The sequence below is a fragment of the Xyrauchen texanus genome, chromosome 17, assembly GCF_025860055.1.
Source record: "Xyrauchen texanus isolate HMW12.3.18 chromosome 17, RBS_HiC_50CHRs, whole genome shotgun sequence".
Taxonomy (NCBI): domain Eukaryota; kingdom Metazoa; phylum Chordata; class Actinopteri; order Cypriniformes; family Catostomidae; genus Xyrauchen; species Xyrauchen texanus.
In genome coordinates this window covers 36,821,528-36,839,543 of record NC_068292.1, presented here as the reverse complement: position 1 = coordinate 36,839,543, position 18,016 = coordinate 36,821,528, and the positions used below count along the sequence as shown (strand labels likewise).

General features: G+C 40.0%; 1 protein-coding gene across 2 annotated transcripts in view; it reads right to left on the bottom strand.

Moving 5' to 3' along the window:
- Positions 1 to 26: 26 nt before the first annotated feature.
- Positions 27 to 18,016, bottom strand: part of LOC127657769 (sterol regulatory element-binding protein cleavage-activating protein-like) — a 36,778-nt gene continuing 18,788 nt past the window's right edge. For both annotated transcript variants that reach the window (XM_052146664.1, XM_052146665.1), the window contains 15 exons: positions 17,148 to 17,260; positions 16,422 to 16,516; positions 16,216 to 16,314; positions 15,875 to 16,087; positions 15,426 to 15,787; positions 14,107 to 14,253; positions 9,692 to 9,893; positions 9,478 to 9,593; positions 8,791 to 9,292; positions 8,613 to 8,698; positions 7,215 to 7,297; positions 6,935 to 7,101; positions 6,461 to 6,541; positions 6,055 to 6,261; positions 27 to 3,641 (listed from right to left, as the gene is read on the bottom strand). In XM_052146664.1, coding sequence (XP_052002624.1) covers positions 3,396 to 3,641; positions 6,055 to 6,261; positions 6,461 to 6,541; positions 6,935 to 7,101; positions 7,215 to 7,297; positions 8,613 to 8,698; positions 8,791 to 9,292; positions 9,478 to 9,593; positions 9,692 to 9,893; positions 14,107 to 14,253; positions 15,426 to 15,787; positions 15,875 to 16,087; positions 16,216 to 16,314; positions 16,422 to 16,516; positions 17,148 to 17,260 — 2,719 coding nt within the window. In that variant the 3' untranslated portion in view covers positions 27 to 3,395. The remainder of the gene's footprint in view (positions 3,642 to 6,054; positions 6,262 to 6,460; positions 6,542 to 6,934; positions 7,102 to 7,214; positions 7,298 to 8,612; positions 8,699 to 8,790; positions 9,293 to 9,477; positions 9,594 to 9,691; positions 9,894 to 14,106; positions 14,254 to 15,425; positions 15,788 to 15,874; positions 16,088 to 16,215; positions 16,315 to 16,421; positions 16,517 to 17,147; positions 17,261 to 18,016) is intronic.

Below are 18,016 nucleotides of genomic sequence, written 5' to 3'. Positions count from 1 at the left end.
GAACTATACAAGACAACAGATAAGGTATCAAAGACTTTTTATTTGCAAATTAGTACAAATGTTTTTTTGTTTTATTTGGTGTTAAAAATAGAACAGAGCATTAGTTACATCCTCTACTGTCTACTTACACTGTGTAGTGTATTTGGGAAAGATGGAGAAGAGGGCAGAGCAGGCCCAAAAAAAGTCAAAATATTTACACCCAGTCTTTCTCTGCCCCCTCCCATCTTAATAAACAGTGCAACATTAAGGCATTACACATCACATAAAACATCATCCACTCCATTTTTACATCAGCAGCAATAATTTGTAAGATACAGCAAGATGAGAGCAGTATTCCACTTTAATGCCACACACATCTAATAATTTCTAGGAACGTGCTCTTCTGGGAAGGGAGAGAGAGTAGTGAAAAAAACAATGGTGCTTTTTTACTCCCCTGTTAATAAAGACAGCAGGGGAAGTCCAGTTAATACAAATGTATAATCCTAGGAAATCCATAATATTTTAAGAGCAATGCTCCAATTTGTTGCAACATAAATCACCTAAAAATCATCTGCAATGAAAGTAGGGGCACTTCTAGTCTGGTCCATATTCTTACTAAAGCAAAGGGCAAATTGTTGACTTTGAATTTTTGGCAAAGGAATGCACATGCAGATCTTTAAATCGTTGCTATGGGTAAATGCAAACTACTGTCTTAAAGGGATAGTTCACACCAAAAATGAAAATTTCTCTCATCATTAATTCACCCTCATGCCATCCCAGAAATGTATGACTGTCTTTCTTCTACGGAACACAAATGAAGACTTTTAGAAGAATGTCTCAGCTCTGTAGGTCCACATAATGAAAGTGAATGGTGGCTAGGCCTTTGAAGCTCCCAAAAGGAGATATAGTCAGCATGAAGATAATCCATATGACTTCAGTGGTTAAATCAATGTCTTCTGAAGCAATCCAGTTCGTTTAGGGTAAGAACAGACCAAAATATAACTCATCACTATACATCTTGCCACTGCAGTCTATAGGCATGATTTCAAGCTCGATTACAGTTCCTGTACGCCTGACGCATGGAAGTGTAATCAATGTTGAAATCACGATAGCCAATGAGACTGGTGTAAAGATGTACAGTAAAAAAGGAGTTATATTTTGGTCTGTTCTCACCCAAAACCAACTGGATCACTTCAGAAGACATTGATTAATCCACTTGTGTAATGTTTATGCTGACCTGATCCGCTTTTTGGAGCTTCAAAAGCCTAGGCAGCATTCACTTGCATTGAATGGACCAAAAGAGCAGAGATATTCTTCTAAAAATCTTTGTGTTCTGAAAATGAAAGAAAGGCATACACATATTAGATGGCATGAGGGTGAGTAAATGATGAGACAATTTTCATTTTTGGGTGAACTATCCATTCAATCTGATACTCTGTGCAATTTTTACATTTATTTAAATTTCAGTTCTAATGTGTCCATTTGCCCTGTACTAGTAAATCCCCATTTATTTCATTGATATGAATATTTTAAACACAGGCCAGACCAAATGCACACATTTGTGAGGGTACTGCAGGGCTGGATTTGATTAACTTAATGTTTCACCATACTAAGACATGCCCCAAAAATATATTAACAACTAATGGTCAGCAATCTCAGTGAAACCTGTAAATCACTCATGGCTCTACAACAATACATATCAAGACAAATAATAATAATATATACACACACAAATCTTTTTTTTTTAAAGCAGCCCTATCCACTTTCCTGCACAAAGGGAAATCTAACTCTGTCGGAGATGTGCTGATATTTGACATCATTAGCTGCATTTAGATTAAAATGACTTTGGGGTGATCTGTAATGCCAGCTGGAATACAGGTTAAAATTAACAGTATTAACGTTCATTAGGATTTCAGTCCAGGAAACAGATAAAACAGAGCGTGGGCTGTCAAGGAACATTTCTCCCATATGTTTAAGGCAGGACTGGAATGACAATTTTCCCCCTTTCTTGTCACTGGGTACTCATCTTGCTGCTCTAGGAAGGTAACATAAACTATGCCAAAACTTACGTCCTGTCTGTCAGTTACTGACTAAATCAATATAATCCTATTATTAAAGTGTTAGTCAAAGCTTTTCTGTACTGTATATTAAAATTCATGACAACGTCTCCATTTTAACTTATCAATAAGCCAAGCTTCATACAAATGGTTAAAAACCGTCACTAATAAATAGTTGATTTCTATTTTAAAAATTGACCCTCCTACCCCAGAGATTTAGATGTTTACACAATGCATTTCTGACAATCTTGCAAACACAACCACTCACAGATCTCAAAAACCAATGTCCTAGTCACATTTTACCCCAAAATCAGGGGTATTGAAATATTGAAATACATCAATATTTATTTTCACAATAAAGCCCCCATTTTCAATGACTGAAATGCAAAAAAATTACACAAAAGCATGAATGAAAATCATCCTGTCTATCAATGATAAAAAGTACATTCAGTACATGTACTACCATTATGTAAACTTAAAAATGTACTTAAATGCAGTGTATAACGTAAATGTAAATATAGCTTTATTATTTTTATTTTTTTTCTCGCATTATTGTATTGAGAATATTTTGGGACATTGTTTTGTCATGAAAATATCTTAACGGTGCTAAAATATAGCATTCACTTCTTTATGCAAGGTATAGTTTCAAATGTTTTCATTTGAATATGAGGTGAAATATGACCCGGACTGTTTCCAAGAGATTCACATAAACACTCAAACACTCATTCAAATACAGTTGCTCACAAAGCAGCACTCAATTTCATTTTCTAAGAAAAATCTATGCCTTTTGTCCATTCCAACGACCTTTGCATTACTCCTCCCCCTTTACCCCGCAAACACATTATTGTGAACTCTCTAACATGCATGTCAAGCTGTCACACAGTCACGAGTTACCGGGCTGGACAGCATTGCATTCTCACTGTGCACTTCCTATCTCACACACTCACACACAGACATCTTAAGGCAGGCAAAAAGAGCCACCCTTCACGGCTAGCAGTTTTGTACTACCTTCAAGTAACTGTTGAGAGTAAAACATTCAGAACATTCTGGTGACTTAAGTCATGTTCTACCAAAAGTACAAAATGCTCTGATGGAGCACTAGAGACCTGTTAAACAACAAAGGATCGAGTTGTGCCTTTGTATCCCCATTAATGCTAGAAAGTTCATATGAGGCAGAAGACCTCAACAGTAACTGCTCACTCCCTACCAATTAGAGAGGACACCAGAAACGACATGTCTGCAATGAACCTGCCATGATACAGGTTAAAGGGTGAGTGCTTTCCTGCTGGCCACTCTTGAGTTTTATCAAAGTGCTAAGTCTGTGGGCTGGTGTGTATATGCACAAGGGTGTGTGTGTTTTCAGTCCAGTTTCTCCAGAACAGAGGGCACGTAGACCAGACTGAGCTCACTACCAAAGTCACAGACTATGGCGGCATTGTCCAGAACCAGGAGCTGCCTGACGCTCTGGCCCTCGCTGCTCTGGCCCAAGTACACCGTCTGCAGCAGGTCCCCGTAATTCAGGTCCCAGAATGACACACAACCTTGGCCTCCCGTCACTAGCAAGCTTTCAGAGATCACCCCGAGACTAGCCCCACATCCAACTTCCTGAGACATGGGAGCAAAGAGAAAGGCTTCATTAGAGACATAACCACATGATGGGCTACTACTTCATCAGCTTTTCTTCTTTTCATCTCTTCTCTCAATAGGAAGAGACTACACTGTAGCTTTCAAGCTACAAGTTATTCATAATTTAAAGTTGCTAAACTAGTCAAGATACCTTTTCCATTACACTAATACATGACTCAAAGTCTGCTTTGTTCACACTGCAGGAAAAATCAGATTTTTTTCTCCAATCCAATTTTTTTTTATACTGACTAGGTTATATGTGTGCACAGATTTTTTTATGTTCAGACTGCAATCGTTTTAGCTAGCACATCCACATCAGTTGTCATAGTAAAGATGTAAACTTGAGTATTTTCACCATGCTTGAGTGTCGAGCAATGTATGTTTTGCTGTCGTTTATGTTTTTTCATGAGGACAGTATCCAACTATGAACATACACTCACCTAAAGGATTATTAGGAACACCATACTAATACTGAGTTTGACCCCCTTTCGCCTTCAGAACTGCCTTAATTCTATGTGGCATTGATTCAACAAGGTGCTGAAAGCATTCTTTAGAAATGTTGGCCCATATTGATAGGATAGCATCTTGCAGTTGATGGAGATTTGTGGGATGCACATCCAGGGCACGGAGCTCCTGTTCCACCACATCCCAAAGATGCTCTATTGGGTTGAGATCTGGTGACTGTGGGGGCCATTTTAGTACAGTGAACTCATTGTCATGTTCAAGAAACCAATTTGAAATGATTCGAGCTTTGTGACATGGTGCATTATCCTGCTGGAAGTAGCCATCAGAGGATGGGTACATGGTGGCCATAAAGGGATGGACATGGAATGGACATGGGATGGAAACAATGCTCAGGTAGGCCGTGGCATTTAAACGATGCCCAATCGGCACTAAGGGGCCTAAAGTGTGCCAAGAAAACATCCCCCACACCATTACACCACCACCACCAGCCTGCACAGTGGTAACAAGGCATGATGGATCCATGTTCTCATTCTGTTTACGCCAAATTCTGACTCTACCATCTGAATGTCTCAACAGAAATCGAGACTCATCAGACCAGGCAACATTTTTCCAGTCTTCAACTGTCCAATTTTGGTGAGCTCTTGCAAATTGTAGCCTCTTTTTCCTATTTGTAGTGGAGATGAGTGGTACCCGTGGGGTCTTGTGCTGTTGTAGCCCATCCGCCTCAAGGTTGTGCGTGTTGTGGCTTCACAAATGCTTTGCTGCATACCTCGGTTGTAACAAGTGGTTATTTCAGGCAAAGTTGCACTTCTATCAGCTTGAATCAGTCGGCCCATTCTCCTCTGACCTCTAGCATCAACAAGGCATTTTAGCCCACAGGACTGCCGCGATACTGGATGTTTTTCCTTTTCACACCATTCTTTGTAAACCCTAGAAATGGTTGTAGCGTGAAAATCCCAGTAACTGAGCAGATTGTGAAATACTCAGACCGGCCCGTCTGGCACCAACAACCATGCCACGCTCAAAATTGCTTAAATCACCTTTCTTTCCCATTCTGACATTCAGTTTGGAGTTCAGGAGATTGTCTTGACCAGGACCACACCCCTAAATGCATTGAAGCAACTGCCATGTGATTGGTTGATTAGATAATTGCATTAATGAGAAATTGAACAGGTGTTCCTAATAATCCTTTAGGTGAGTGTATTCTTATCAGTGACAACCTAAAAAATGGGAAAGGTGGCGTATGCAATTTTTGTTACTGCCAGGGTTTACAATTGTCCCGTTTTAGCCCCATACTGGATGCTTATAGTCCTGCATTTTAGAGGGCAGCAAAATGTCCCATACTGAAGAATAACATGGTTGGACAGCAAGACTCTTGAAGACTTGAAGACTCTGTATTAAGTGCTCAACATGCTTAAAGGGTAACTAAACCCTAAACCAACTTTTTTTAGTTAATGATCTGTAAGCATGGGGCTTTATTAGTACTGGTCATTGATTCAAGTAATTGTTTTGACATTTGTGTATAAAGTGTTTTAATTCTACAATATATGGTGTAAAAACGTCTGAGTGCTGCCCTCTTCAGGTTGAACGGTGGCTACTGCAGTTGAATTTTCCTATTGGCTGTTGCGGTACTTCGTGACGTAAGCGGTGACAGCTGACGTAAGCAGGTTCCAGCCTACCACGCCAGATTCATGTACATGGCGTCTTGCGACCGTGTGAGGAATAATAATAACAGAGTCTGACAGCAGCTGTCAGTTAATCCATCACTACGAGTCTCTGTGTACATCTCATTTGCTGTCATTAAATGTTTTAAGAATATCAGCATTATATCAGTCACTAAGCATCTGTTGGCATCGACAATTGAAAAAACATCATAATTACATAACTGAATCGATAACACAGTAATAAACAACAGTATTTCACGCACCTGTTGTATGGAGTACAGTTTTATGCCTGTGCTACGGTCCCAAATGCAAATAAGGTCATCCAACCCACTGCTTATGATACAGGAAGTTGTGCAAACCAGCGAGGTTACATCACCACGATGACCGTACACATGGCTCACCCGGCTGCCCGTCAGGACGTCCCAAACACAGATGGCTCCGTCTTGGCCCCCACTGGCTAGAACCATGGTCTAAAACATAGCACAGAAAAACATTAAATTATCTTTATGTTTTGAAATGACATACTCTTTGGACAGTAGCAGATAGTGAAAAGTTGCAGGGCAGGGAAACAAAATCAGAAAAAAATAAATAAAAATAATGTTGTGTTATGCATTTAATTATGCCAGAATTGAACAAGGTGTATTTGTGTGTCGGTGGTGTAATTCTGACCTGGTCTATGTAGATTGCAGTAATGCCACCTGAGTGGCCCTGCAGAGTAAATAGACAGCAAGAGTCCTCCAAACGATACACCTAAAAAAAAAAAAGAAAAAGAACAAACACAAGGTTAAGGTAAGGGTTAATAGAGTGTAATAGCAGCCTTCTGGAAGTACAAATCCCATTTAAAATTGCTACAAAGAAAACTGATTTTAGCAACGGAGTATAAACCTTTCAAATCAGACCTGCCATGAGCCCAAAGGCTAAGCGATGATATTAGCCACTTGTCAGTTAGATTCAAACTTCCTTCAAAAATCATGTTTAACTTATTAAAAAAATTGTAAAATAATACACTGCCCAAAATCCTGAAGCAAGATCTACCAAATGGGAAGCATGGCAAGTAGGGCTGTGGTGAGTTTTTGCAGGGTGGCAGTCACTGTTCCATTGTGCTCACCGGATGTGTATATTAGTGTGTATTATGTCTTTTACCCTAACTGTATGGTCCTGGCTGCCGGTGACCACCCTGCCGGCGGCAGCTTTGAGCATAGTGATGGGTTTCTGGTGGGCACACTGCACAGAGCGCGTCAGCTGACAGTTGATCACATCCTCACTGCTGTAGCAGGGGAAGTGGGGTAGACTGCCCCGGCCTGGAGGCCCTAAAACACACAAAATAAGAGAAAAACTTAAAATGTTCATTTGGACCTGAACTTCTCCCCCTTTGTGTACAATTAAAATGCGTTTATTTCACAAATCGTTCAGCATGACCCACCACGATACTGTAGTAACCCAAGAGGCTTGTTGATCTCCACCGTGAAGAAATCCAGTGAACCATTCAAACGGGCCGCCACAATCCTGTAATTCAAAACAACAAAGAGTGCTGTCTGAGGCTGAGACTAGCAGAAGACAAAAAGTGTGTTTGGTGGTCGTAGACTTGAGTGAGAGTTAAAGGGATATTCCACTTTCAATACAAGTTAAGCTCAATCAACAGCATTTGTGGCATAATATTGATTACCACAAAAAATTATTTTGACTCATCCTGCAAAAATCGAGGTGACATTGAGGCTCTTACAATGGAAGTCAATGTGGGCCAATTTTAGATAAAATACTAACTTTTTCAAAAGTATAGCCACAAGACAAACAATATAGGTGAACATTATTTTATTTTGATAAAATCCCTTATTAACCTTTTCTGGGTAAATTTGTAGCCAATTCTACAACTTTGTTACCATGACGATGTCAACAAACTTTAAAATGACTGTAAAAATGTAAACAACTTTACAGCTCAAATAATACATTATTAATTGTAGTGCTTTTATAAAATTAGAAGATTCACATTTCTGCTTTAAAACCTCAAAAAATGTGCCCCATTCACTTCCATTGTAAGTGCCTCTCTGTAACCTTGCGGATCTCGTGCGGTCAGACGAGACACTGAAATGTGTCTTCTGTTACCACTTGTGTTAAGATTGAGGGGAGGGTCTCTGATTTCATGACGAAATACATCAATCACTATGTTACTGCTACAGAATGAGATTATAGCCTGAATAAAATCCATGCACTGTTTCTTCCAGATGCATCTGAAATTCAATCGAAGCACCAATACAACATTTCGAGCAGAATTATCTGTTATTTTAGCGAATTACCTGTTTAACCCTGAGATTCAGATGTGTGTGCTTGCCATTAGCATCTTTGCATGTTGATGTCAAACACACTAAAGAAGATCTATGAATTTAATTTCATTTTAATTTTAATTTCACACATCCGGCAAAGTTTAAACTCTTCTTTTAGTGCAGCAGTTGACAGACAGGTGAGGGCTGGCTCCAGGACTGCTGTCCAGGACACATTCAAATGGATTTGCATTTACACCTCAAATGCAATGTGGTCACATGCATTTTTTTACTACCTCCATATGTAATTTTTTTTTAATCCGGTCACAAAACATTTTAGACCCCGTTTAGACCTGTATTTAGTGCTGACCACTTCTGATCGGATCACCCGAAACGTATCTTAATACCAGGTGTAAATGGGGTCCCAGTCCCTTACATTCTGCATAACATATAATTTTTGTGATTCACAGAAGAAACTCATAGGGGTTTGTAATGATATGAGGGTAAGTAAATTACAGAATTTTCATTTTGTTAATTTTCATTAAGGTTGTTGTGAAATATACCTGTTGTTAAGGAAAGCCAAGGCAGTGATTCCTGATACTCCATCTTCATAACTGCACCGTAATGATCCCTCTACTGCATCCCACAACTGATAGAACCAAGAGAAAGAGTACAGGTTAAGTACATGGATAGCTCAAGATGCTCTCATTATAAAGAACCTCTTTCTTCTCTATCTCTCACCTCTAGTTTGCCACTGCTCCTGCCTGTGGCAATGAGGTTGCCCCTCAGCTCCATGGCCCACACTGAGCTGTCCCAGTCTCCATTGCTCTGCGGGGGCAGCTCTGGTGGCAGGATGGGCTGGTCCCCCAGGCTTCGTCGTCTTTGCTGCGAAGCCAGGGGAGACGGTGGGAAAGCCAGTGTGGGTGAGGTCTCATGCTCCTGGTATGCCTTCTCCACCAGTTCTCCAAAGTCAAAGCCAGAGCTGCTCACAGACTGAGATGGGGGAAGTGGGCCGAAGTTGGTGTCAATGAGTGGGGTGAGGTCAGGCTGATTTCCAAACAGGGCAGGGCGTGTGGGGGTAGTCCTCCTCCTTATTGGGAAAATATCAACATCTGGTCCTCCCATAGCTCCTCCCCCAGACTCCCGAAACTCTGTTCCCAGGAGACTCTCAGCTTCACAAGCACTTAAGTGATCCCAGCCATCACGGTGCTCCCAGCAACCACTGCTGCTGCTTCTGCGCAGACTGACAGTGGATAAAAAAAAAGACAGAACACATTAATAAAGAGAGAATATACTTATACTATATAATGTACTAATGTACTGGCCAATACTAAATGTTAAATATGCAGTTTTAATTAAGATGCATCAAAGGGATAATGGTATACAGAGGACACAAGACAGCATTATTGAGTTTATCCATTTCCTTACCCATTGTTGGGTATAACAGTAAGACAGTCTCCTGTCTGTGCATCCCAAACACGGATCTGTCCCGCCAGACAACAGCTGGCCAGCAGCATGCCATCACTGGCCAGACACTCAATGTCCTATGGAGAGATTCCAGAGGTGGTTTGTATATCTCAGAGCACATTTATCGTAGCAGTGACTTTGTAAACATTTCAGACTGTGTCTAATTGATTCTCACCATGCTATGGCCTCTCAGCAGCAGAGGGGAGATTTCACTGATCGGCGGCGAGTAGCCGTACTCATCGCAGGGCAGGTCTCCACGCCGCCGCCGCCCATGAGGCACCCCGTTCTGCCCATAGTTTCGAGGGCAGAGTACTCGATACAGACAAAAGAGTAATAGCACTAAGACCACACCGCCGAAAAGTCCAAGAGCCGCCACTCTGCATGAAGACGAACACACATGAAAACAAATTACATTGAAAAATTCTTCAGATGCAGAAGAATAATGAACAAAATTTATAAACAGTCATCCTCTAGAGTTGGATGTGAGGAACTGCATGCTTGCATTTCTTAAAGGAATTGTACACCCAAAAAATTATAATTCTCTCATCATTTACTCAACTTTATGTGTCAAACACATATGACAGACTTTCTTCTGCAGAACACAAACAAAGATATATTGATGGAGATATGATGTTTACATCTGTACAATGCAAGTCAATAGGGGCCAAAAAGGACATAAAGGCAGCATAAAAGTAATCCATAAAACTAAATTGGTTTAATCCATGTCTTCTGTTGCATGGATTACTGTTGTTCTGTCTTTATGTTCTTTTTGGAGCTTGGAAGTGTTGGACCCCATTGACTTGCATTTTATGGTCAAAAAACGTGTAATATCTCCATCAAAATATCTTTGTTTGTCTTCCCCAAATGAAAAAAATAAATACAAATCATATAAGTTTTTAAATGCATTAATGCCCAACATTGTAACATTGGCTCAGACAATGGCATGAGTTTGGGGCAGAACCAATAGGGCCTTTCCCACTGGTGGTACTAAAGCCCGTTTTAGGTACTTTTCCCTGGGAGAAAACGCTTAGGTGCACTTTTTAGGTGCACATTTTTAGCTCCTACTCCGGGGTAGATACTTTTGGTGTGTAGAGGAACTGTGGGAGGTGTTGCAGCCTATGATTGGTCAAAAACCAGCATTTAGAAAGGAGAGGATCTCTACAGCCACCGTTAGTAAACAAACTAGCTGCTAGCCTGCTACTCAGAAGATTGTGCTAATTTTACAATCCCCTTAACAGAAAAAAATAAAGTATCCAAAGAGAATCACCCATTTAATGTGTGTGTTTGTGTAACTCCCTAGAAAGTTACTAAGGGAAAAGTACCAGGACTGTAAGTGGGAAAGGGCCTCATGATGTCTAAAATACCTGGTGAGAGCTATCAAAATGTTTTCCCATTCAGTTCTTGGGAAACATTATTCCTGCAATTCCATTTGGTGTAACTAGTGGCACAGAAATTAAACTTCACAAAACAAGTCCATCTCGAAATTCCAGTCCTTCCACCTCCACAAATGGTGACTCAAGGTGAGCGTTGCATGCAGAATGTTGTATTATGTATGAGCACGTGCACTTTTCCAGATCAATCTTCGCAGACTAAACGAAGCACAGAGAACATATCCAAAGAAAAGGATGAAAGAATTGAAACAGCAAGGGGGCCAAGGCAAGCATGACTGGGAACAGCCTGGTTTTAGAGTGAGTTGACCAACATCAATGATGTGCAACTAATGACCATGACTGCCACACAGATAAGCCTGACAGTTCTTGGAACAATGACCTTGAACACCACAATGACATCACACAAGAGTGTGTGTTTATGTTTGTGTATGAGAGAGACTATTCTATATCTGCAGTCACATCTTTGTATCTTCAGTGTATGAAATTATGAGATATGAATATGAGCTCTTTTAGTCAATAGCAATTGTGTTCATTTGAAAAATAACAGATCCATAAACATAATTTAAAATCAAGATTCTTGGTAAAACTTATCTAAATATATGAGGGACAAAGCATATTTTAGGTCCCATAATTGGTCACCATTTCTTTGAAGCTTTCCACCATTTTTAACCACACTTTAGCTTTATTGTTCACTTAAATGGTCTAGCATGTTAATTAACATTCTATGATTTAATTGTTAACCGATTAACATGAGGTCATAAAAACTGTATAAACAATAATTATAGAATCAGAAAATTGTTTTTTTAATTAATTATAGCAAGCTAAGCCATAGAATACTGCTGCAGTGCCTTGAAATGTCATGTCAACTACTTATTCACCATGTTAATAAAGAGAAAAAGTGCTCTTTTGTTTAAAGAAGTATTTTAACCTAGAGGACTAAAACCTCTTGAGACCACAAAGGGGAGCGGTGAAACAATTTCTGAGAAAAGTAATAGAGCAACTACATACTGACAATGAATGACTACTTTTCTACACTGACTGAACAAGGTAGAAAGAGAAAAAAATAAAATAAAACATTCCTCAGTTGATCCTCACAGCCCTTGAGTAACCACCCAAACATCAGTGTAGGAGTTTTATTAAATAGAACAGAATCTATTCTATTGTTTATTCCCATGCAACCAGAAATTGTCTGTACAACGTTGCAACAGAATGGCATTACGTTAACACTTCAACATTTTCTGAAGACAATGTAAATGATGGTTGCCCACGCAAAACTCAGCGTCACAATTCTAGGGTGTTCTGATTATGTTCTGACCAGTGCACGATTATACAGTTGCTTCAGGGTTTTGAGTGGTTTTCAGTGTGTTGCTATGCGGCTACTAGTGTTGTCACGGTACCAAAATTTCAGTAGTCTGTACCAATACCAGTGAAATTTCACGGTACTCGATACCATTTTCGGTACCAAAGCAAAACACAAAAACAGGTTACTAAACAACACTCTTTTAATAACTAAGTCTACAAAACATTAGCAGCAGAACTAATTACAAAAATATGCCATTGAACATCACTTTCATTTAAATATATAATTTTTTAATTATAACAAAACTGAACAATGTATGCTTAAAGTTATATAAGATTTGCTTCAACTTTTGCAACTTTTAATTAAAATGTTTACCAAGTACTAAAAAACCTAAATAAACAAGCATACAATAGAATGAATAAAAAACAATTTCCAAACTAATGTGCAAAGTGCTCTCTTATTAATAAAGCTGCATTTTGCCATTTTTCTTCATGATAAGAAATGCATATGGACATATATATAGATATTATGATTAAATAAGTTCTAATCTAGCTGCATTAAGCGTCCACGCTCGAGGGATGAGCGTCCCCGAGGCAGAGTTTCTCTCAGCCAGGTGCAGTTTCAATCTCTCCCCCTTAGATTGGGACATTCGCGCAACTCATAGAAGAGGCACAAACCACACAGAGAAATGCCAGTTTCTGAGTTTATAGTTATTAACATGACCTGCTTCTGTATTATTTGAACTTTAATAAAGCTATAACACATTAAATTTTACTGCATTTAAGATGTAACGCCGGGATGTTTCCTTTAAAGAGCTCCGCCTCTGCTTATTCCAAAACGGTACATGCTTCTGAATGTACTTTTTTTTAATCATACCCTAATACTTTGGGATCTACATAAAATAAACTGTTAAAGTTTAGAGTGCATCTGGACTGATCTGTACAATTCTTCCTCCATCAGGCGTGAACTGCTGCTCTCGCGCGCGCACGCATGCGTGCGTGCGTGATTTACAGTTTATTGTGATTTCATGTTACGTTACATTAGATCAAACGACTATTCAACAACGAACATTTTTCTCGTCAATTTTGTATTTTCGACGATGTCGATAATGTTGACTAAACGTTTCAGCCCTAATGCAAATTATAATATGCTTTTAAACTCACCTGCTTTAGTTGCTTGAATAAATCCGGGTGTCTGTCTTACATGTGCTTTATTAAGTTTGTTGTGTTTCCTCCTTTCGTCAGAAAATTGCGAAAGCAGTGTTTACAAATAGGTTTTTGCTGATCTATGATGTTTCCCTAACCTATGAATTTCCAAACATGGCTTTTTGCACTTTTGTTTTTGACAAGATTCAGTTGAGACTCCGCAGCAGCTTTGCTTGTCGTCACCTTTTGCTTGATGTGAGCATTCAAAACTTCCTGACTCTGCATGCGTACCACAAATTCTGGTATCGTAAATAATTTTTTGTTTGAGTACTGACTTGGTACCGGAGTACCGGGATTTTTGACAACACTAGCGGCTACTAGGGCAATCTGGTTAGCAGCTTGAGGTTGCTTACTGATCAAAAAGTGCCCACTATGATATTCTTGTACCTCTTGGCTTGGGTGACTTCTCCAAAGTATGTATAATAGTGCTGTATGCCTTAGGAAGCCCCAACAACCACAATACTTCAGGAGCAATCAGGGGTGCTTCGCTCTGTCGTACAGTGATAATAATTAATGCATTGCTTCTTGTAAGATTCAAACCTGCAACTATTTGTTTACAAGCCCACTACTACGTCAAGATTCCCAAATGGCAATTGAAGAGCCTCGCACTGGCTGAACCACATTATTTTTTCACAAGGTGCCTCTTTGTAAAAACAGGTCGGAATGCCCATAAAAGTTCAAGTGTAATACTGACTTGTAGAGTGTGAGATCTGTCTGTAGATCGGAAGTCTTGAGGCTGGGGGGGGGAGGGTGGTGTGTATCCTGTGGGTGGCGTGTGTCTATAGCCTCCTGAGGGCTGAGATGCAGCGTGACGGGGATGACTGGCAGGATGCTGATGTACCTGAGGGCATCAGAGAGGGCCATACAATATAATGTTAAACAACAAAAAAACATTATATACATGTTTACCCTGTTCCAAATCCTAATGAAAAGCCTCCATAGGTGAACAAAGGCTTTTCCAAAAGGTACCCAGAATACCTCGTTTTGGCAAAAATTTAAAGGCATTGTATTTATTCTTCAAACTCAGAGAAAAGTCAGGATGGCAGACAAAGGCAGAGAAATGCTGATTAAAAAAATCAGCTCCCTGCCCAGTAGGAGGCCATATGTATAAAGAATGTGAAACACCAAAAGCACAAGAATAAGAATGTGAGGGGCCTGGGTAGCTCAGTGAGTACTGACGCTGACTACCACCCCTGGAGTCATGAGTTTGAATCCAGGGCGTGCTCAGTGACTCCAGCCAAGTCTCCGAAGCAACCAAATTGGCCTGTTTGCTAGGCAAGGTAGAGTCACATGGGGTAAACTCCTCGTGGTCATGATTAGTGGTTCTCGCTCTCAATGGGGAATGTGGTAAGTTGTGCATGGATCGCAGAGATTAGCATAAGCATCCACATGCTTGGAGTCTCCGCAGTGTCATGCACAGCGAGCCACAGGATAAGATGCGTGGACTGACTGTCTCAGTCGAGGAGGCAACTGAGACTTGTCCATCTTGTGAATGGGAGCCAATATTTGAATGATAAAATACTGTTTCAAAGGTTTAGCCACAAGACATAAACAAAATGCATGTTAACATGATTTTAGTGTGATAAAATCACCCACTAACCTTTTCTGTGAAAAGTTATAGCCAATTTTACAACTGAATTGCAGTGATGATATAATTTCACAAACCATAAAACCCTAAAATGACTAAAAATGACAATATAAACAACTTTACAGCTCAAATAATTCATGAGTTTTAACAGAAGAATTAATGCAAGTGCTTTCATAAAATATAAGCTTCACATATCTGCCTTTAAACACTCCAGAAATGGGCAGCATTCACTTCCATTGTAAGTGCCTCACTGTAATTTTTGCCTTTTTTAGAGAAAAGGAGGGACGAGTCGACATAAATATTTGTGGTAATCAACATTATGACACAAATGCTGTCGATTGAGCTTAACTTGTATTGGGCCCAGAATATTCCTTTTTATAATAAACCAAGGGTTCATTCATAGAGAGAGAGGGAGAGTAGTGTACCTCTTAGCCAGAGTGATATTGTAATAGCTAAACAGTGAAGGCCAGTGGCGGAAAGAAAGTCGCCTCCACAGCTCCTCATCTTCAGAGCCCCATGTGATCTGGGGACTGGACATAGGCACAGATCCAGGAAGAGGTGTACGGTGACCCTGGGATAGGTTCTCTGGTAAGGGGGTGGGCTCAGGTGCAGCAAGCACACTCAGTGTGCTTGTTGGGTGTCCACCAGGGAATACTGGAGCCACACCCAGATGAGGAAGCCCCGCCTCCCCAAGAGGGCTTTGCTCTGACACCTGGGCAGCAAGGAAAGTCCTTAAACCAGCAGGATCCGTGTAGACCAGAATCCCGATCCAGATCACAGTTCCTACCTAGCAAACAGTGCAGAAAACATTGAATTATATCCAATATATATGCAATCAGCCATTTTGAGCATAGCCAAATTAAGCCATCTTTACCATAATGATTCGCTGTGCCAGGCGAGTACGGGCTAAGAAGTATACCACCTTAAGCCTCTTGGGCAAGCGGAGGTTTCTGAAAGCTGGAGCCTGCAAGGTGATCGTGTGGGGGGAGGGACGGGGCGGGGGAGGCGTCTCTCGTGGACGTAAAGGTCCAGGTTTAGGAGGTGGCATCCCCGCTTCAGCTGGGAGACGCCGGTTCAGATCAGCTAACTGTTTGTGAGGAGACACGCAAATAAAGACAAATTAAGTTTTTCAAATCAAGACATTCAGATGAAGTAACTCATGATTCATACGTTTCTCACGAATTCAAGAATGATTCTTGTGTGGGTGGTTCTCACCTCCATGCGGCGGATGTCAATAGACAGCACAGTGGTGAAGAAAAACATCTGAAGGAAGAAATCAGACACCAGACCAACCACAGCAAACAGACAGAACTCCTGCACAGATGTCAGCACACAGATAAAATTGGGAAGTGTAAGTGTTTTTAGCCATTACTCGACTACCAAAAAAATAAATACATATTCCTGTTCTATAGCAGTTTTACCTGAATTGCTGGTACTAAAGTGAAGTATCCAATGAGAATGATGCCTAGTTCAGTGGCCATATTCTTCATGATGGACCAGCTCTCATTGCTAAGACCTTAAAACAGAACCAAAAAGTCTGATAATTAAGGATGTTTTCACACTAGCACTTTTGGTGCACCCCCGAGTTTCACCTCCATTGGTGTTTTTCATGTTTTGTTGCATTACAACCTGGAATTAAAATGTATTTTTGGGGGTTTGTACGATTTGATTTACACAACATGCCAAAATGAAGGTGCAAAATATTTTTTATTGTGACACAAACAATAATTGAGACAAAAAAACTTTGTGTTTTGGGAGTCTGCCACATGCTGTTTAGCGAACTCCAAATGTGTTTTCATATTTTTTTCTTTAAGCAATGGATCTGTGGAGTGTACGGCTTAAAGTGGTCCTATGGACAGATACTCCCATCTATGCAGCTGTCGATATTTACTCAAAATACACTTCTCAAAACAGAGCAGTAGGTGTTGGAACTGACACAATGGGAAACTAGCACTTCTGTTAATCAGCAGAACAGATAATTCTGGAAAGGATATTGAAGACCTTCTCTCAGTCTCATTTTCGTTCACTTTTTCATTTTTTTTTTATTAAATATGGTATCTACCTTGACAAAAGGCTATACAAAATACTAGTTCACAAAACTATAGTAAACACGCTGTGACAGTGTAAAGGACTTCCCAATGTCTGACCTTGAGCAATGCGCAGCTTGACTTCAAGGTCGACAGGTGTTGACACTACAGACTTAGTAAGGACAAGGACATTCTCCAAACCAATTACCACCACTAGGTATGGGAAGATCTCCCTGCAAAACAAATGCAGATGAAATTAATACAACTATGGACATCTTAAGAATATTAAAAAAAGTTTTAAGGTTAGCTGTATAGAGAATAAATCCATTTATCAGGTAAAGAATAAATTCTCCAGGGGTTTTGAAATAATTTGTCATTTGCTGAAGGCTTGACTTTCTGGAGTGTGTTGTATATATAATCAATGTGGTGTACGCATTTGGCTCAGTTAGTGTGCACGTGTTGACTGTAGCTTGACCCAGTGATCTCACCTCAGATTTATTTGGACAGCCTGAACTCACACCACTATGACTGCAAGTACATAGGTGCAACCTCATAGGCTGCTGGAGAATTATTCCCCCTCCTCTAAAAACTCCTCTATACCTAAGCAGTTCCAAACGAAATACTGCCATTATTATCGACAACCAGTTACAGACCAGCCTACTTCCCAGATCAAACATTAACAAATCAGGAAAAAATTTCATTGTCATGCCATTTTCAAATTTTAGAGGCATCAGGTCTAGAGATAGTTCGTAATGGTCAACAAGTCATCCAACAACTGAGAAGTCAATAAGTGAGGATGACAAGTTTATCTAGATTTTTTGATATTTGTTTTTAGTGTTGATATGTTTAGCGGTGGTGCTTTAATTAGCACACTGATATTATGGTATCATCCCCTGTAAAGCAATGACACACCAAGTTAAATTTAGTCCAAATTCTTTAAAACATCCCCTAAACTCAATTATACTCCATCTAGGGTGTGCTGAGTGACT